This window comes from Cynocephalus volans, chromosome 1 (assembly GCF_027409185.1).
Source record: "Cynocephalus volans isolate mCynVol1 chromosome 1, mCynVol1.pri, whole genome shotgun sequence".
Lineage (NCBI taxonomy): Eukaryota > Metazoa > Chordata > Mammalia > Dermoptera > Cynocephalidae > Cynocephalus > Cynocephalus volans.
Genome location: NC_084460.1, coordinates 277,698,600 through 277,720,982, shown reverse-complemented (window position 1 = coordinate 277,720,982; position 22,383 = coordinate 277,698,600). Strand labels below are relative to the sequence as shown.

The 22,383-nt window shown below is 32.9% G+C and overlaps 1 protein-coding gene across 1 annotated transcript in view; it reads right to left on the bottom strand.

The window, feature by feature from the left end:
- The window catches only part of SPAG16 (sperm associated antigen 16), a 909,927-nt gene that overhangs the window by 860,863 nt on the left and 26,681 nt on the right, over positions 1-22,383 (bottom strand). The window contains exons 6-7 of the mRNA XM_063105549.1: positions 10,102-10,209; positions 5,178-5,295 (exon numbers count right to left, since the gene is read on the bottom strand). Of these exons, the coding sequence (XP_062961619.1) occupies positions 5,178-5,295; positions 10,102-10,209 (226 nt within the window). The remainder of the gene's footprint in view (positions 1-5,177; positions 5,296-10,101; positions 10,210-22,383) is intronic.

The window sequence follows — 22,383 nt, the reverse complement described above, 5'->3', positions numbered from 1 at the left end:
TTCAGAATTTTGAGCAATATTTTCAATAATTTTGTAAAACTGAAATTAGTTTAAATTATAAGTTTTTATTTAAATTTTAATAAATTTAAAACAGTTGCTTCACCGTTTATTATCTATTAATGCAACTTAAAAACACATACTTATTAGATTTTTGTCATCTCACAGTATACTTTTATATACAAAATGAATAACATTAAAAAATACTTAGATTTTTGTCGTCTCACACTATACTTCCACTCTTTCATATACAAACTGAATCACATTTAATAATTGTAAATTGCAACCCTTGTTTATGCAAGGTATATGTTTAATGAGAAACACTGTAAACTAAACAGTCAAAAAGACAGTGAATAACAAATGCTGGCAAGGGTGTGGGGAGAAGGGAACACTCTTGCCCTGTTGATGGGACTGTAAATTAGTACAACCACTATGGAAAACAGCACGGAGATTTCTCCAACAACTATAGATAGATCTTCCATATGATCCAGCAATGCCACTTCTGGGTATATACCCAGAGGAATGGAAATCATCATGTCGAAGGGATACCTGCACTCCCATGTTCATCACAGCTTGGTTTACAATAGCCAAGACATGGAACCAAACTAAATGTCAATCAATGGATGACTGGATAAGGAAACTGTGGTATATACACCATGGAATACTACTCTGCCATAAAAAGGAATGAATACTCCCATTTTCAACGACATGGATGAGCCTGAAGAAACTTATGCTGAGTGAAATAAGCAAAGCACAGAGGGATAAATATCGCATGTGCTCACAAATATGTGGGAGCTAAGAGAGAAAGAAGGAAGGGGAAAAAACCACAGTAGAGCATTGGACTTGCAGAGGGAGAGAACATTCTATGGGCTACAAAGTGGAGTGGGAGGGAAGGGGGGAGAGGGAGGGAGGTTGGGCATAATTGGGTGGGGGACACGGGGTACAAATGCAATTTGTGGTAATGGGTATGCTGCCAGTATGAATCTGGCCCCCACATCATGGGGTCAAGGGGTGACAATCAGCTTTGTATCTCATGAATATTCATAACCAATAAAAAATACACTTCTAGGTGTTTATATAAAATAACTCATTGATTTTGGAGTGAAAATTGAAAATAGTCTGAAAGAAAATCTAAAAGAAACAATGGATCACATTAAACCCATGGCTATCTAGCATGGTCAAGAATTGAGTATATTAAATGTTTTATTTGCCAGTTACCACAAATGTCATACTTGAAAAGATTCTAAAAGAACTTTCCAAACTTATCAAATTATACATATTATATAAGTACAGTTCTTTGTATATCAAGTATACCTGTTTAAAAAATAAATAAAATAAAATAAACATAGTAACCTTATCTTACCATTAAGATAAGGTTCTTAAGGAAGTGCTGATCAAGAACCCACATGTAAAACATAACATGCTTCTTACTGCTCTTAACTCACATCCTAAAAGTTTTGGTTAGAAGTGAGTTCTCAAAGCATAACTGTCAAACACTGAAATAAAGCAATGTTCAAAAACTTAACATAAAAGTTGATAGATATATCCTCCATATTGGATCATAAAGGAACTTTTCATACATTTTAATATATTTTCAATGTACAAATATTTTGAATAAATTATTCTATAGCTTCATGACATACTACTAATAGGTTCAAGTTAAACAGCTAATTCATGGCTGTATGCCAAGGGCATACATAATAAGTATGTGCCGACAGAAAAAAGGAAGAGTAAGTAATAAATCATTCTTTGTATGAAGAGTACCCAAACATGTTTAGTTCATTAAGTGGTAACCTTGGCTTGTTCTCCGAGACACACCTAGAGAGCTGCTAGAACTAAGATTATATATTTTCTGTCCTTAATTTGGAGAACAGGCTAACTGATCCTAGGATTAGACTGGTGTAAGGAATATTTGACAGTCATTTTGGCCACATTCACTTGTGTTTAGTGAATTATGAATCTTCCAATTTTTGCTATAGATACCGATATTTCCACAGCCTTTCTTCTAACTAGAATACTGACATTATTGCATAGGCAATAATCATATATACCTATTCTGGATTTTGAACAAAATCTGGCTATGTGAAAAACCATGTAGAGTACAGAATTTATCTTAAGAATTGTAGTTGCTATGTCCAGTTTCCATTGACAGCCATAAAACACTAAGAGCATCAAATGCCCAGTATTAGCATCATTGTCTGTAGTGAAACCTATGGTGGCAGCCCAGTGGTGGCAGCAATGGCTTCTCTTATTTATTTATTTTATTCATTTATTTTTTTAGAGGTCTCCTTGCTTTTTCCCTTTCATCTCCTATTTAAATCTGACTTTCTCAAATTGTAGTGAATCTACCATCCTGAACAGTATATTTGGTTGAGAGAGAAAAAGCTGTTTATAAATCCCAACTGTTCCATTTTAGATATCAAGAAATAAGCTCTTTAGAATTGTCCCATTTTCCAAAATGGGTGACTTTTAGGATGAAAGTAGAAGCTATTAAAAATTACCCTGTGAAGAAAACCAGCATTGGCTGGAACAAAAAGAAATACAGAGTGACCCATAATGTAGAAGAGGACAAGAAGGTATCCCATCCAATAGAACAAAGTATAGAAGTTTCTGTGTCTGAGGGAGGAGATGCAAGAAGTCAGACATGAGAGTCCTGGTTTAGCTCCCGAGATAAAAATCCAAGTGGGACTAGTTGGAAGCAAAAGACAAATGAAGCCAGAGAGTTTGGGGATACTCTAAGAATAAGAGTACACTTGCTTGTAGTTTGTCAGGGAATAGCTTAGGAAAATAGACAACCACTTACAGAGTCTTTCACATTTTTCATTGTGCTGTAAAAACATAGTACTCTCCAGGTAGTGTTTGAAAATTGACTGAAAGAGGGGTGTCTGTACAGATGGACCTAAACTGGTTTCCAAACTGCTAATGGCCTGTATTTGCAGTATAGGGAAATCAGAGCCTCAACACACCTCAGGGAGGTACACGGAAATGTTAACATTTGAAGCACTGGGCCAGAAAAAGGTCTAGTGTTAGGACAGTGGGCCACAAATGTTAAGGAGCTCACAGAAGCCATGGATTTAGCAAGGTGTGTTGAGTTCACACTCAAAAGAATCATCCAGAACCATGCACCTCAACACCAGGAATATGCTCAAATCAGTCACACTACACTGAAAAGTGAAGACAGGGAAAAGCACGTAGATTCAGGCCATACAGATACATGCATGCTCCTTCTACCTGGGATCATCTGGGGAAGAATGAGAAGAGGATGCCATTTGAAGGAAGAAATTTAACACTGATAATTATGTTTTAGCTAAACAGTCAGTTACTATAATATTCAACCTCCCTCTATTAAGCCCAAAGAGGCTGTTTTAACCCAGAAAGATCTGAACGGTCTTTAATAGACAAGTTATCTTTTCTTTTGCTTTCAACAGAAGGAGGAGTTCAGGGACAAAATAAAATCAATTGCAGATAATAAAGATACAATTCTTTGTATATTTGAATATTCAACCCTGACTCATACAGTAAGTGGTTTTAACTTTTTAAACATGTTTTCATTTTAGACACATATAATCATACGGCAATTAATTTATTAAATTATCCCTGTTTAATAGGTAAGAAAATGCACATATGTAAATGAACTGAATGTTCACATGGCTATTTTACAGCACAATTGGGATTCGTACCCACTAATCCCAACCCTTATCTCTTTCCCCTAAGCCAGTGAGGGGCATATCCTTCATGTTAGAGATAGGGAAACTGATAACCCTTCCAAGAAGATAATTTAGCTCTGATCACCCAGCAGATGAACAGTAGTTCCAATGCTAGACAGGGTGCAGAAGCAGAAATAAACAATCTGGAAGAGACTGTAGGCACTTGCCAGCATGGATGCCTGGAAGGCTCTGGTATCCCTGAAGAGAGAGAGATCAGTCTGAGTGTTCTATTATGGATGCCAAAGCATATGTGGTCACTTGGGAATGTATGCCAGGTCACTGAGGGATTCCTCTTGAAGAAGGATAACAGGAAGATAATCATGAGGCTGGTGGGACTAAGGAGAGTAAAATGGGTAGCAAAAGTCTAAGCTGGTCCTGTGGCAGGAACAAAAAATAGAAGCAAACTTGAATCTAGCTCTCAATAACCCCCAGAATGTAGCATTATGTCTCATGTTGGGAGGCTGGGAGACAGTTTAGCTGAAAAGGAGCAAGGAGATGAAATTCTGAAGGTTGGACATATAATTTCATAAAAATTTAAATTATCAAATTCATTGTATTCAACACTACTTACAATTCAAACATTCAAGGACACAAAATTAAAATTCAAGCACAAGAGACATGGAAACAAGTGACGTTTTGCATTTTGGTAGCTAAGAATTTCACTCAAAAGACAAAATAAACTTGAATAAAGCACGTCTTAAAATTATTCAAGGAAGAGCATTACCACTGTGCAAGCTTTTGTAGCTTCTAAACGTTTGGCTGAAAATGAAAATCTCCAGGAAACAATAAAAGAATGTTAAGCAGAGTTGCAGTTTTACATTTCCTAATAAACTTTCATATATTTTAATGTGGCATATTAACATTTTATTTTCTTTTTCTTGAATTATATGCCAAAGGTTCCTCGCCACTGCTCTAGGCCTAGGCCTATGCAAAAACTCTGCAGGAAGAATGGAAAAGGGTGTCACCCACTAGAAAAACAACCCCCAAATTAAGTCATTATTTAAGAATGTCAAATAGTCATTTGAGGGAAGATTCCAGGGAGTTTTTATTCATTATATCATATAACTTTTACAACAATTTTAAAAGGTAAGTGTTTGTGGCTACATTTTATATATGAGAGGTCTGAGCTCTATGTTTTAAAGTAACTTGCCTAAAGTCAATGTTTATAGGTGTCAAAGCTGGCATCTAAACCTCAGTTTGTCTGACCACAATGTCTGAGTTTTTCTTCTAACTACACTTTAATAATCTCCTATAAAATTATTTTCCAATTAAATAATATTTAATAATAATCTTTATAGGTTTTTAAATGGATAAAATACTTTTTCTGAACATTTTCAAATGAATCATTTTTTCATGAAAATTGGTGAGAAATGTTTTAAAATTTATCTCAGAAACAAAACCAATATTTATACTTATGTTATAAAACAAATGGTTAAAAAAATAATTTTGAGGTAGCTTTGATTGTCTCTTTACCTGCCCAAGTGCTCTGTCTCTTTCCAAGGAGGTCAGCATTTTCTCTTTTAGTAAAGTGTGGTGCTTCTCATGTAACACCCTGATAGTTGGTTCATAAGATGCGTAATGTAACTTCAATCTGTGAAAAATAAAAGGTAAAAGGCCAATCTCATCTTAAAGGGTAATTGAGTTAAATAAGTGATTTACATCTAATATCTAAATCTTTTTTGTTTGGGGTTTTTGTTTTTGTTTTTGTTTTTGGTTTTTTGCTTTGGAATAAAAATGAATAGCCATACAAAAGTCAACATACCAGACCCAAGAACCACAGGAAATATTATTTAGCATGCAACTTGACTGAAACCTGGGGATGGGGTGCAGTGCTATGGAAAACCACATCTGTCTTAACTTGTTCCCTATCTCCTACTATCACCTTTTGCTGTATTCAAGTATGTACCCAGAAGATTGCTGCTATTCTTTGAGGTTTAAAAATTACAGTTCCTTTAATCAATTCAGAAACAATTTTCAAAAATACAAGGGCCACAAAAGACAGACAATTAAACAGAAAGAGTGTCATTCATATCCAAATTAACTAAAGGATGGTCCTGAAAACAAGTTTGATTAACATTACATTAACAAAATTAAGTATAAAAATAGTTTGATATCTCACAGAAAAAATAGTTCAACTCATTCTATGGTACAAATACCTTTAAAAGTGATTTTTTAATGCCTTCAAAATATTTTTTTATTTTACTAAAGCGTTATTTACATGGAGTCAAATATACAGATCTTAAGTGTTACCATTCAAAGACTTTTGAGAAATATGAATACCCATATAGTTCCACATTGTTATAAAAACAGAGAGCATTTCTAACATCCCAGAAGATTTTAGAACTTGAAACATTTGGTATCATAGAACATGTTCTCTTTTGAAACTGGTTTATTTCACTCAGCATGTGTTTTAGATTATTCCATGCTGTCTTGTACAACAGTACTTTATTCCTTTTCCTTGTGAGTAATATTCCTTTGTATGTATATTCTACAATGTGTTTATCCTATATTCTGCTGATAAAAATCTGAGTTTTCAGTCTGGGATATCATGAATAAGGCTGCTATTAACATTTTTATACAAGTCATATATATATAAGATAAGTTTTGGTCATACATCTTCATTTATTTTAGATAAATACCTAAGAGTTGAATTGCTGGGTTGTATTTATACTGCTAACAGCAATATACAACACTCCTGGTTACTCTAACTCCTTGCCAACATTTGGTGATGATCAATTTAGCTAGGGTTTACTAATTTTATTATATTTTCAAATAATCAACATCTGACTTTGTTAATTTTTTCTTATGTTTGTCAATTTGCTATTTTATTTATTTCAGCTCTTATTTTTCTTTGTATGTAATTTGCTTTTTTTTAAGCTTCTGAGATGAAAGTTTGTATCACTGGTTTTAAAGCTTTCTTCTTTTTTAATTTAAGCATCTAAAAAGTTATCAATTTCACTTCGAGCTGCTTTGGCTGCATCCCACAAATTTTGATATGCTACATTTTCAAACACTTAGTTCAAAATATTTTATAATTTCTTTCTTTGGCTGATAGGTTATTTGAAGTATGTTACTTAATTTTCAAACATTTGGAATATTTCCAGAGATCTTTTTGTTATTGGTTTCTAATTTAATTTTCTTGTGGTCAAAAACATTATTTGTATGACATTAATCCTTTGCAATTTATAGAGACTAGTTTTATGGCTCAGTATATGATCTACTTTGGTAAACATTTCATGTGCACTTGAAAAGTCCAAGGTAGAATTGAAGAAATGTTAATTATGTTCAACTGAGTGGTAGTGTTCTATAGACTTACAGAATTTCTGCCTACATTTTCTGATAATTACTAAAAGAGGAGTGTTAAAATCTCCAATTATAACTGGAAATATTTTTCTTTTCAATTTTATCTGGTTTTGCTTCATGTATTTTGAAGCTCTTATATTAGTCCTAAATGTTTAACATTGTCTTTCTGATAAATTGACCCTTTTATTAATATGAGATGCCCCCTCTTTTTCTCTGGTTCTCAGGATGCCCTTGAGGATATTGGTTCTGCAGCCCCTCTTCCCAGGCCCTATGGGCATAAAAAGGTGGTGCCCCTTTCCTAGAAAGAGCTAACCCTTCAGGTGTGATGTGTGCTGCTGCAGAGGTCTCTTTCCTGCAAGGTAATAGATTCCCCTCTGGAACTGTTCCTACCTCCTCTCCTAAGTGCCAAGCTGATGGCGTGACAGGGAAGCAAAGAGATTACACACCTAAACTGCTGCAGGAATTATTCAGGATATACTGGCAGGAACAAGAAGAGTAGCCCAGATACTAGATTTTGAGGTACTTGATAAAAAGGGTTAGAACGTAAAACTGGATAAACGGTTAACCTTGAGACAATAGATTTAACACCCTAAGAAGAACTCCAGTGCATGAGGTAAATACACTGCTAGGGTGCCTCTTACAAACCTGGAAAAAGTGGTAGTCAACCCTCAGCAAAGCAGAAATGCCTGAGCTTCCCTGGTGGACAATAAAGCACTCCATAACATCACAGCAATTTAAAATTTTTATGATAGACTCAATTATTCTGCAAAATTGCCTATGGCCATTTATTTGAGTGACTATACACAGGGGAAAGATATTCTAACGAGTTGCCAGTGAAATCCAGAAACCCAAAGCAACATGATGAACACTCCGTTAGAATGGGAGTCTAAAGGAGGCTGGGAATAAGTAGGGTCCTGGCTAAAGTTTGACTCAACAGTTAGCTTATTTGATCCATGTACCCACACAGTAATCAATTCCAGTGTTTCTGAGCGAATAATTTGAATTGATATACTGACAGGTGGAGTAAGCTAGCAGAATGTGAAAGGCCACCCAGCCTCTTCTTCTGGGATTGCAAACACATATGATAGAATACGTACTATTGATGATTCTCTCCGGATTTTTTTCTGCTTTTTTTTTTTTTTTTTTTTTTTTTAGGCTTTCATAATTTCTTCCCAGTTTTTCTTTTTGCTTTTTGCTTCAGTTTGATTATTTTCTATTTTCCTGTTTTCAGCTTTACTGATCTTTTCACTGGTAATGTACCAATCTACTAAGGCCAATTAGCGAATTTCTCACAGTAAGTATTATCTTTTTCAGTTCTATAATTTCTATTTGGTTTTTGTTTATTGATTTCATTTCACTTCTGAAATTTCCTGTCTGTTCACTCATTATATGCATCATTTTCTATAAAATCCTAAGCATTTTATAGAGTCTTTATCTGTTAAGCAATACTGAGCAAAAAATATAAAGCCAGATGCATAATACTTCCTGACTCCAAATCATACAAGAAATCTCTAGTAACCAAAACATCATAATAGTGGCATAAAAACAGACACTTATAGAGAACCCAGAAATCAACCCACAAACTTAAAGCAAATCGATTTTTTTTTTTTTTTTTTTTGTGACTGGTAAGGGGATCGTAACCCTTGGCTTGGTGTCGCCCGCACCTCGGTCAGCCAGTGAGCGCACCGGCCATCCCTATATAGGATCCGAACCTGCGGCCTTTGCGCTCCCAGCGCCACACTCTCCCAAATGAGCCACGGGTTTGGCCCAAAGCAAATTGATTTTTGACTAAGGCAACAAGAACATACATTGAGGAAAAGACCGCCTCTTCAATAACTGGTGCTGGGAAAATTGGACATCCGTATGTAGAAGAATGAAATTTCTTCTTTCCATATACCAAAACCAACTCAAAATGGATTAAAGACTTAAATATAAGACCTAAGAATATAAAAGTCCTAATAGAAAATATAGGGGAAACACTCCAGGAAGTAGGACTGAACAAAGACTTTATGAATATAACTGCAAAAGCACAGGCAACAAAAGGAAAAGTAAACAAATGAGATTACATCAAACTAAAAACCTTCTGCACAGCAAAAGAAACAATTAACAGAGCAAAAAGACAACCTACAGAGTAGGAAAAAATACTTGCAAACTATGCATCTGACAAAGGATTAATATCCATAATATACAAGGAACTCAAACAACTTAACTGTAAAAAAAAAAACAAATAACCCGATTAAAAAATGGGCAAAGGAGCAAAATTTCTCAAAGGAAGATATATGAATGGGCAACAGACACATGCAAAAATGCTCCATATCACCCAGCATCAATGAAATGCACATCAAAATCACATTGAGATATCATCTAACCCCAGTTAGACTGGATATTATAAAAAAGAAAGAAAATAACAAATACTGGCAAGGATGCAGAGAAACGGGTACTCCTACACTGTTGGTGGGATTGTAAATTGGTGCAGCTATTATGAAAAATGGTATGGAGCTTCCTCAAACTACAGATATGATCCAGCAATTCCACTGCTGGATGTATACTCAAAGGAATGGAAATCATCATGTTGAAGGGATACCTGCACTCCCAAGTTTATCGCAGCTAATTTACAATAGCCAGGAGTTGGAACCAACCTAAATATCCATCATCAGATGACTGGATAAGGAAAATATGGTAGATTTACACAATGGAATATTATTCTGCCATAAAAAAGAATGAAGTTCTGCCATTCACAGCAACACGGATGAACTTAGGGAAAACCATGTTAAGTGAAATAAGCCAGGCACAGAAAGAAATACAGCATGTCCTCACGCATAAGTGAGAGCTAAAGAAATAAACAAGTAAGGAAAGAAAGAAAGATGCAACAATCACATTGATATTTTGAACTTTCAAAAGGAGAGATCAGAGTTGAAGTTACCAGAGGTCGGAAAGAGGGGAAGGTAAGGGAAGAATTGGAAAAGGACCACGAAAATTGATTACATTGTATAATGTTGAATATACTAATTATCCTGATTTGAGCATCAAAAAAAATTTTTTTAAAGAAAAATAAGTAAGTAAATAAATATACCAACAAATATATGCAGCTTACCCTTTGAGGTCATTAATTAATTTGTTTTTTTCCTGGACTATCCGCTTGTGATGCATTCGATGAAAGTCACGTTCTTTCTGAGTTTTCAGCAGATCTTCTCTAGCCTTGCTAAAGAAAAGAATAATAATAACTTTAAAAATCACTACTAATTCTTTTTTGAAAAATTATTTAGTCTTCTGTTCAAATCCACTATGGAGCAACTAAAAAGATAATTGAAAAACAAAGATTCTGTTATAATTCTCATGAAAGGATCATATGCAGCATAATCTGTATGGGAGTCATAATGTGCATGAGGGTGGAGAATGAAAGGGTAAAACCCCTAGTTTCAAAAATATGATTCATGCACACTTCATTTAAGTAGATGAAAATTTAAAATATGCTACTAAAATACTTCTAAAGTATAATTCATCTGATTTCAAAAAGAATTTTTTGGCTTACAAAATTGAAATACATATAAAACAGAGTAATTCAAAATGATTACAAATAAAAGACTTTACAGAATTGAACCCTGAACTTCCTGGAATATAAGGCTAAAAGAGAATATATTGGATTATTTAGTTCTGATAATTGGGAAAAGAAAGTATATAAATTCTGGAAAACCAAAATTTTACTCTGGTAATTTGTATGAGAAATATACACCACCAGTGGATCGGATTACTAGAAATAATTGGTAACTTGATGAGAAAGTTCTTCAATATCTGTGTTGTAAAACAAAAGAATTCTTTAACTGAATATATCTCCTACAAACCCCTGGCATAAAGTAAGTAACAGCATTCTTTCTAAGCCCAAGTTCTACATGAAAATTTAATGGGAATATTTCACTCACCTCCATAATATTAGTTAGTTTCAATATGATAATGTAAAATATAATTTATAATGAAAAAGTAGTTCTCTAAAAATCTTGGATAACTGATAAAGTACTATCACACTGAGATTCTCACATTCTAAAAAATGGACTGAGTTAGAGCACTGACATTGGAATCAAAATGGAAGAAATCTGCTCCTCTGTGTCACAATATTTCAAAACTCAGATTCACATAAAATAAATGTGCACAAACAAATTTCTGCTTTAAACTATGTCATAGCAATCACTGGGGAGCAGTGTCTGGGATGCTACCAAAGAAGTTTGTGTAATGAGATTAGGTTTTCAGGCCCCCAAGGGAGCATATGTTGACCAGTGAGACTTCTTGCTGCAAGATCAAATCACATGGAGTGTATGGTGAATGTGTCTCTGATCTATTCCTCCAAGTATCTTTCTTTCTACCCTTTCCCCCCGCAACATTTTTTTGAATGATCTGTATTATTCTTTTTCTTTACTGCCAATTTCGTAGTTTTCATCACATGTAAACAATGTCCAAATAACTCAGAATACTCATAGTCAACTCCCTCCCTTTAACTCTCACTTCATTTTTATTCCAGCAGTCTTGTAGGTTTAAGAAACTGTTGACTCAAATATTCCGTATTGAAAAAACATCTGAGGAATATAGCAATGATCAGATAAACAATTTATTCATTCCAGGTTTCAGCTGTGTGTGTGTGTGTGTGTGTGTGTGTGAGAGAGAGAGAGAGAGAGAGAGAGAGAGAGAGACTGACTGACTTTTGTTTTACTCCATGAAGGAAAGAAAAGGCAAAACCTAAGACATAAACCATGCCTTTGAAAAATGACAATTTTCCCAGCTAAGCTAGAGTATACCAAACTTTAAGTACTATCTCCTATGTTAACTTTCTCAAAAAACTTACGAATTTACACAACGTTTTAATTGCCATTTTACATTCACACACACAAAAAATCAGGATGCCAACTTTTGGAGGCAATTTTTTCTTAGTAACTAGCACAATGGCTGCTACATATTCATGGTACTCAATGACCTTGATATAAACTAACAGTCTTGCAGGTTTCCATTTCATAGATTTGGTTTCTCATCTGTGCACACAATTACAATTTTTTTCTATTTACTACAAGAAAAAACTTAGATAACTTTTTTAAAAGGCTTACATTGCTATTTTACCATCAAGCTGTTTGCAATTTAGCATATCTTTTCAGAAGATATTTCTGGCAAACAGTAACCAATGAAACTGAAAGTCATTAACATCCATGCTTTCAATGACTACAAAGGTAAAACCCAGTTAACAGCAGTCTCCCAGCTATTGATTCAAGAATATCTTTGGAGTACATTAAGGCCATCTTTTTATTCCCTTATTATGAGAGACATTTTCTAAAATAATATTGACAATGACATTAGGTGAAGATTCAACTATTTGCTTGTGTTAAAAATGTTTTAAATATTCTATTTAAAATTGAAGCATTGTTTTAAAATATAATAGTATTGCTTCTGGTCAAGATATCTCTATTGTAAAAACAAAACATAATGGTAAATTTTCTTCAAATATTCATAGTTTATTTTCCAATGTTAGTGCAATAGTTTTATTTACTCTTTGCTAACAAAACCTAATAATTAAAACTTCCTGCTTTTAATCAGAATGCAGAAATCTACAAAGAACACTGTCCTACCCTAACAACAACAAAAAGCCAGATGGACTACAAAATCATGTTTTTCTTGAACACTTCAGAGAGCTGAAGTGACAAGGCAACCAAGTAACATGAAATCAAAATAAGGACAAGCCACTCCAAGTAAAGATAGGAATATAAATTCTGGCCAAGCAGAGGAGAGAGAACACCAGAAATCACTTAAACATTTTAAAGAACTGAGTAAGGTCAAGTGATGGTTAGCATGGCAGTTTGAGATGGCTGGGTACACCTGACAAAAGAGGAGTTTGAACTCATTTACAAGTGCTTTTCCAAAAACCTCTACTAAGAGTTCATGAGAAAGATTGGGAGCAGGCCAAGAGTACACAGAGAGCTCCCTAATGGATAAACAGTGGTGCTGGGGAAAAGGCACAAAGCACTGCTTACTTCCTAGGCTCCTAGAGAAACGGCAACACACAAGGCACAAGCAAACACACTTTGCAGATAAGAGTAGAGTAGAAGAAAAGTGGGTAACCATCTTGGGCCCGATATTCCATCAAACCAAGTAGAGGTCTCCTACTCCTAGGGTAGAGATATGAAACTCCTACAAAGAGCAACTGCAGATACAAGGAAGAGTTTGGCCACAACACTGAGGAGGTGAAAAGAGGCAAGAAAGGTGAAAAATTCCTAACTCTCGAGGCTCAGGCACACACGGCTTCCCTAGGAGTGAAGATGGATTAAAAAAGAAGAAAATGTCTGCCACTTCCATGAAATAGAAAGTAGTAAGCGCAGTAGAGAATTTAAGTAGAATGAATGGGAAAAGTAAATGGTTGAGTTGATATTTTGTTGTGAAAAGAGAACCTCACCTAAATTCCACTCATTCAGAAAATGATACCATTTTTTATTAGAAGTGTGGGAAAAGGCTGTCAATAGAAGAAACAAATTATTCTAAAAAAGGAACAATGAATCTGTAAAAGCATTTTGCAAAAAAAAAAAGGAATAAGATATTAAAACATTGATTTCAAACTCATATTTTTTAAAAGTTCTACAGAATATCCTGATAGGCCTATCAAATCAATTAAGTTCTAAAATGTGTCAAGTTGAATGAGCGTTTATCTAAAACATATTACCACATTTGCTTAGAAGTATAAATAAAAATCCAATATTATGTCTCCATAAATAATTACCTAACAAGTCCAGTTGCTTCATTAGAGTAATTCTAGTATAAAGAGCACATTCTACATATAAATTCTTCACAACGTGACCTTGGCAAGCTAGGGAACCTCTGTAAATATCAGATTTTTCATCTGCAAAATGGGCATACAATGGGCCTCAAAGGCTATTCAATTAAGTATTTTTAGCAAAGTGGCTTATAAACTGTCTTGCACATATAAAATACTGATATTACTGTAATCATAATCATCATATCATCAGCATTATCATTGTATTACTATTACTGCTTAGTATAGTAGAAAAGATATATTCAATTCTTCCAACAGCTAGACTTATCTTCCTAAAGTAGAGGTTTGCCAATGGGTAGTTAAATCTCCTCTGATGCACTAAAAATATTAGGATACATGGTGATTAGTAACACGGTGTATCTTCTAAAAAAGGAATTTTAACTTTTATGAACATCTATTTCGAGTCTACTAAAATTGTCTTACTTGTAATAACTTGATAAATTATATAAATTAGGTTATGTTTTATTTATCTTATCTGAAATGTAAACCCACAATAGGTTAAAAATACTTTTAAAAAATAATGCTGCAGAGTTTCTTAAGCAGAACCACAAAAGTGCTGCACTGCATCAACTCACTTTTTAAATACACATTTAGAAGCCTATTTGTGCTCATCCCAGGAAAGAAAGCATAGAAATTGATTGAAGTATTAGACCTTAAAGTTTTTCTGACCATTAAATTGGTTTCAGAGACTTGCTTTCCTTTTGTGCAAATGAAGTCTACTCAGTAAAACAATTTAAATTCATTTCATGGTGATGTTTCTCCTATTATGACCTTCCTGCTGTTCATGTGCTTAATAAAATAAAAGTTGTACTAAAGAATAAAGCTTAAAATATTCATATAAGCAATTAATATTTTAAACTATACAGTATTTTCTTATCAACACAGACAGCAAAATAAGAAATTCTGTTTGAAGTACAATGAAGTAAGAGCTATTCAGTGAAAAATCTATTTAAATTTGTATATCATAAAGAACAAAATTCACATATGCTTTGTCTTAATGAAATGGGACAATGACTATCTAACCTCCCCATTCAGGGAAACCAGCACATCAAAATCTACAATTCAAGAACGCAGTGTTAAGATACACATATTCCTATGATACTATAAATATGGCCTAAAAAATTCTATTTTTCAAATTATATGAATGTGATTTAATAGTATGCTTTAAAAAATTATTTTTAAGTGAATGCTCCCAGTAACATAATTTTATCAACTGAATAATTTCAGGTATTTTGGAATGAACTTTAATAGTGAATTTATTGGATTACTCTGCTATCATAATTTGGCAAAATAAAACATATAAACACTTTCTTGTTTACCTGCACCAATCAAGGTAGGCCATCTTTGCCATATATTTTTCTCATGTGCAAACTTGAGTCAAAGAAATACCTGATAACAGTAATTATATAATTATCAAATACTTCATTATCTTTAATTGGTTATAAATGAATTAATTTAAAGCACTAAAATTAATATTGCAATAATTTTGGATGTCCAAAATGGAATTCAACCAGATTAGAGAAAAATCTTCATCATATCCTTAACAAAAAAGAAAGGGGTATACCGTGTCTAGAAAAAAATGCCTTCTTAATTTAACAAGCAATTACCTAAACACTAAAGCATGAAATTTTATGGGCCTCATTACTATCTTCATTTTCACAGTGTTTGTTTCTGGAAGTCATTAAATTAAATGGGTCTTCACAAAAGCTGGGCACTCTTAGACCTTTTATAGAAGTGAACTTCGTAAGTGAAATTAGGGCCCCTTAGTAAAGCACCTTAATTTTTTCTCAATATTAACTGCCATTAAATTTGCTTTCTTTATGTCTATATTTTCTGGCAGAAAGTAAAATAAAGTATTTAATTATACTTAAAATGGTAATTTTTCATCTTCCAGTACTATTTTCTGCCAAATATCTGGGGCTCCCAATGCACCCTTTCTGGTCTGCATTGTATTTCTTTACTGTAAAAGTCCAGCCAAGGAAGACAATACCCTAAATGGGGAAAGAGTTAGCTTTATAGAATGAAAAGAAATTGATGTCTACTCCAAAGGAATACTATGAAAGGGTCAAAAATCACAAACTAACTACTCTAAAATTTATTAAAAGCTTAACTAAAGAGCCAAAATGCTAATAGCACACAATCACTTAAGCTTCTACTATGTGCCAGGCACAGCGATAGGCCCTGGGGATATACTGAACACAAGACACAGTCCCTATTACATGCAGCTTTCAATGCAACAACAATATATACACATTCGATAATTATATGAGAATACTTCAAAAAGTTCATGGAAAGATTCATAGTATCCTTTAATTCTATTTTCCTACAAACTTTCTGAAGTACCCTCCTATATTTCATACACATACACACACATAGATATTCTTCCCAAATTAAGATTTATATTCAACTTAATCCCAATCCTAATCTTACCCATGTCTTTCTACGAAAATTGTCAAAGTAATTCTAAAGCTTACATGCAAATACAGAGCATCTAGAATAGCCAAATTGTCTCAAAAAAGAACAAAAGTAGGAGACTAACATTATCTGACTTTAAAACTTACTTAAAAGTACAATAATCAAGAGTGTGGTATTGGTATAAGGATAAACAAATAGATAAATGGAACAGAATAGAGTCCAGAAATAGACCCACACTTACAGAGTCATTTGACTTTCAACAAAAGTGCCAAAGAAATTCAATGAGGTTTGAAAAAAAATGTGTCCAAGTAATGGTGCTGGAAAAATTGGATATTTTTATGGAAAAGAAAATTAACTTTCAGCTCCTACCTCACACACATATATAAAAATTAAGGACAGATCATGGGCCGAAATAAAAATTCTAAATCTTTAAAGGTTTTATGAGAAAATGTAGGAGATCATCTCTGTGACCTAAGGGTAGGCAATGATATATTAGATAAAGTATCAAAAGCAGTACCATAAACAAGATAAATTAGACTTCATCAAAATTTAAAACATCTGCTCATCAAAAAAACACCATTAAGAAATTGAAGAGGTAAGCCACACACTGGGAGAAAATATTCACAATATTCTGAAAAGAACTTGTATCTAGGATATACAAAGAACTTTTATAATTCAGTAAGACAAACAATACAATCAAGAATGGGCAAAAGACAAACATACAGAAAACAAGACATTGGCCAATAAGCACAAAAAATTGGGTTTTACATCACTTGATATCAGGAAAATGCACATCAAAGCCACAACAGGATGCCACTACATAATCACAAAAATGGCTAAAATTAAAAAGACTAATATCACTTGATGTTTGAGACTTTGTGGAGCAACTGGAATTCTCATGTATGACTACCGAGAGAGTAAAATATCCCAACTTTAATGTTGGACTGAAAATGGACTGGAAGTTTCTTAAAAAGTTAAACATCCATCTACCCCTTTGATGCAGAATTTCCACTCCTAAGTTTTTATACAGAAGAAATGAAAACACATTCCCACAAAAGATTCATACATGAGTGTTCATAACAGTTTAATTTACAATAATCAACAGTTGGATACAACTCAATGAAAAAAGGATAAACAAATTGTAGTAATACATTATACAAAAAAATACTACTCAGCAACAAAGAGGAATAAATTACCAATACAAACAAAAATCATAGATAAATTGTACAGATTTTATGCTGAATATAAGATGTCACACAAAAAAAGAACATTCTGTGATTCCATTTATGAAGTTTTCAAAAAAAAACTAACCAAAGGAGAAAAAAATCAGAACAGTGATTACTAGGCCACAGAATAAGAAGCAACACAAGGAAAAGTTTTGGATAGACAGAAATGTGCCATATTGAGATGGGTGTGGAGGTTTAAGAGTTTATCTGTTTGTCAAAATTATACAGCTAAGACTTGTACATTTCAATGTATGTAAATCATAACAAAAAAAGAACGGCAAAAATTATATTTTATAGTAATGTGGTATATGGTAAGGAATGGCAAAATAGATAAGCATTAAAATTGTCCAATAGGCCAATACCATTCATTATTCTATATTGTTCACTTTATTTTTGTGTGTGTCGTAAGAACACAACATGAGATCTACCCTCCCAACAAATTCTTAAGTTTATAATACACTATTGTTGACTATAGGTACAATGATGTACAGCAGATCTGTAGAGCTTATTCATCTTGCTTGACTGAAACTTTATGCCTATTAATTAGTAACTCCCCATTTTTACCTCCTCTTAGCCTGTGGCAACCACCATTCCACTCTTTGATTCTATGAATTTGACTATTTTAGATACCTCATGTAAGTGGAATCATGCAAAGTTTGTCCTTCTGTGACTGGCTTATTTCACTTAGCATGTCTTCAATGTTCATCCATGTGGTCTCATACAGCAGATTTTTCTTCTATTTAAACGCTGAATAGTATCTCATTTCATGAAGATACCACATTTTTTTTTTTACCCATTTATCTGTTGATCTATATTTAGATTGTTTCCACATCTTGGCTGTTGTGAATAGTGGTGCTAATATCTCTTTGAAATTCTGATTTCAATTATTTTGGATCAATATCCAGAAAGAAGACTGCTGGATCTTATGGTACTTCTCCTTTAATTTTCAAAGGAGCCTCAAACTTTTCCATCGTGGCTACACCATTTTGCATTTCCACCAACAGTGTACAAGGGTTCCAATGATAACATTTATCCTTTTTTCTATGAGGTAATAACTCATTTGGTTTGGGTTTGCATTAATTTGAAAATTAGCAACAATGAGCATTTTTTTTCATATACCTCTTGGTCATTTTCAAGTCTTCTTTGGAGAAATGTCTTCTCAAGAGCTTAGCCCATTTTTTAATTGGGTTATTAGTTTTTCTTAATATTGAGTTGTGTGAGTTCCTTACATATTTTAAAGAAGGCCACGTGAAAAAAGGTGAGGTAAAAGCCAGACTACAGGATGTTAGAGTACAGTACACTGGTGCTTTGAGGAGTAAACCATCCAACTGAATGTATTAGCATTGCCTGCTATATAAAAAGAAAACATAAAATGCTAGTCAAAATAGACAATAAGGTTAGGCAAATAGGTTCCCAATTAATCAAACACATAATAATTATTTATGGACCTTAGAGCAAGGTGAATATTTGGCAGGCCAACTACCAAATAAAACAAGGTTTATAAAATAGTTTCTTAACAGTGTATTATAACTCTAAGTGATGTTTTCTGGTCTTCATTCAACCACCAATTCTCTCCAACTGTAGGGCAGGTTATTTAAATTCTAGACCTCTGCATTTAAAATAACAATTGTTACACATTTCAATAGAAAACTAAAGTCATGTTCTCTTTTTCCAAGAAAGATGTCAACTTATATCATTTCTCTCCAGTACCCATTAAGTAATATATTTTTATCTTCCTATAAATCTTTTTAAAATAATACAATTTCTCCTTAAAAACATCTATAAGAAAATTTTTGCACCCATTACTTCCCAAACTTTGTATTTGTGAAGATAATCTACATTTATAGCAAACCAATTATAGGGAAACTCTATTGTTCATAAATCAGCAATGGTTACCACAGAGAAAAAGACAATTTGTTGATTTAATTATAGCAATTCAAATGATATTTTAGCATGAAATATTTTCTCCTTTCATTTTTTCTTTCATGCTCCATTATTGCTGAATTTCAAAAATACTAATGATGTGATGATTTTTTTAAAAAGACAGCCTTTCGAGACACTGATAATAATAGCTGACATTTCAAAACATTTTGTGATTTACACAGCTCTTTAACATAGATTGTCTCGTTTAATTGTCATATCATTCCTTAGGAGTTAATAATATTATGTATAATTACTCCCAGTTTAGTAATAAGAAAATTCAGAGTAACTCAGAAAACTGAGTTAAATAAGTGACAGCACATAGGAAGCCAGATCTTTGAACTTTAAGTTCAATACTCCTTCCATGGCAACTCTCCCCCCAGATAAATATTAACTTTAGACCTATATAATTTCTCTGATTTTCCTAGACACATCATTAAATGCCATCAGTATAATCAAGGACAATATATGACATCTGTAAACTAATTCTTTTTGCATATAATATATTAATTATTCTACATTTACAACTATCTTACCTTAAGCAATAGTCTAATCCTAAAAAGGCAAATGTTAGGTCAAATTCCATAAAGGAAATCTCATGTTTATCACTAATTGCTACTGGAAAAATGTCCTCACAAGTCAAATTGAAAAACTTGGGTGATGAAACATTACAATTTGGAGCAATCTTGTAACATGACAGATGTAGTCTGGGAAGTTTTTTAAAACTTCATTCTCCGTTTTCTGAGACTTTATCAGTAGAACTAGTCTAGAGGGATGCACCTCACCAAAAGGTAATGTGTGAGCACAATGTGCTTAATGTTTACTCAACAAAATAAATATTTAGCATCTACTAATGGTCAAGTGGCTTTCTTTCAAATTTGCCATGTCAAGTAGATTAAATCAAATAAATATTTTCCTTTTCTAATTTATTAGATGTTAAATTATATTGAACGAGATATATTTGAGAAATAACCATAAACCATTGAAATTAAATCTATAATCTGATACTTTAGTAAACACAAACAAGAGACATTTTATTTGAGGGATACCTGTTTTAATTATGGCTTCTTTTAACATTAAATTAATAATTTTCATGGTTAATATTTTTTATTATAGCTAATAAATATAATATTCAATAAACAACTGGTAATCAACAATGATTAATATCACTGAACAAAATCTTATTTTATAAAGAGGCTGTATCTATTCAAAAGAAAATTAGCAAACTCAGGCAATAATCCAAAAGAAATCAGGACCTGAAATAGTGTGTATGTCAGGCAGCACTGTGAGCAATCTGCTGTATCAAATTGCCAGTGTATCCATTGGGTGTATGTAAAATCACAGTGAGCATCAGGGCAAAGGGTGCAAACTACTTCTGAGAAACAGAACCAAGAACAGAGAGAACACTGCTTCTAGTTACATATCATTCCTGTGAATCATCATACACTCTATGTAAAATATAAAATTCTAAATTGCACATCCTTAGATAATACAAAATTTGTATATCTTGTAAAAACATTTCTACAAGTGCATGTAATAACTTAATAAATGATCATACAAATTATCTTTTATTTATTGCAACCTTTTAAAAGCAGTTTATTTGAAACATTTCCCCCACTTTGCAATGCAAAGTCATGTTTCTTTACATTAAAATTTTTTTCAAAAATCTTAAAAATATTATGTCCTTGGGTACAAAACTATGCTATCTACCCTAAGGAAATCACTGTGCAAGTATATGCATGTATTGAATCAATACACTGTACCCCACAAATATGTACAAGTAAATGTAAAATGTTTTGAATAAAAAAATTATGTCTCTATATGCTGGTTCAGTTAATCTAATTTTAGTTTTAATATGATTTTTAAACAGAAAAAGCCCTTCCTTAAATATATTTAATAGAAATAAGTAAAGCATAAACTCTCCTCCATATCAAAGCATTGATTTTTCCAATATAGAATTGTCTCAGATGAGTAGATTTACTCCAAGTCAACACATTCACCTATTTCTGTGCTAGAATATCACTGGTCATTTATCTAAAATTGTTCACCAAAATTGCATGTCTTCCATTAATTTTAGAAAGAAAGATGTGGAGAGATTTGGCTTCTAACTGTTAAGTGTCTCCTCTGTGCATAAATTCACGCCAGGAAATTACAAAACAAAGGGTTCTTTAAAGGAATTTTTTTAACTTTTTAGAATAAAAATTATTTTCATAAAAATGTGTTTATCATATATTATTGAATGAAAAAGCAAGTTACAAAATATGACATAAGGCATTATTACAGTTTTTATGTAAAAGTTACACTTAAATATATATATATGTATTGAGAAAAGTCCAAAAAGATATCCAACAAAATGCTAACACTGGGTGACAAAATTATGGATAGTTTTATATTTTCTTTTTTTTAACAGACTTTATTTTTTAGAACAGTTTTAATCACAGCAAACCTATTCAGACGGTATAAAGATGTCCCTTAAATCCCCTGTCCCCATGCATGTACAGCCTTCCCCATCAAAGGGGTACATTTGTTATAACTGATGAATCTACATATCATTATCACCCAAAGTCCCTACTTTACTTTTTTCCTTTTGGTGAATTTTCAAATACTAAAATTCCTTTACTAGGAATAGACTAACTCCTTCCTTCCTTCTCTCCTTTCTATAACTTTATTATTATTTCATAAATTAGTTATCCTCACAGGAGAAAATTTCACAAACCATAAAAAGATTATCAAATACATAAGGAAGTGACTGTCATATAACAAATTTACCATCTCCTACACAACCTCCTGCATTCCATTCTTGTTGCAAATGAGGTGCATTTGTGAGGGTTCTGGTCATCTGTTCAATTAACTTGTTAGTGAAGCTTATAACATTCTTTACAACTAGAACTTAAATATAATTCAGTTCTCCAGAATTAAAGCTCTAATACACAACACATATCAGCCTCATTTAACACTTTACTTTTAATTAGTCCAAAATAAAAAGAAAAAATGTCATTTAAAAAATAACATA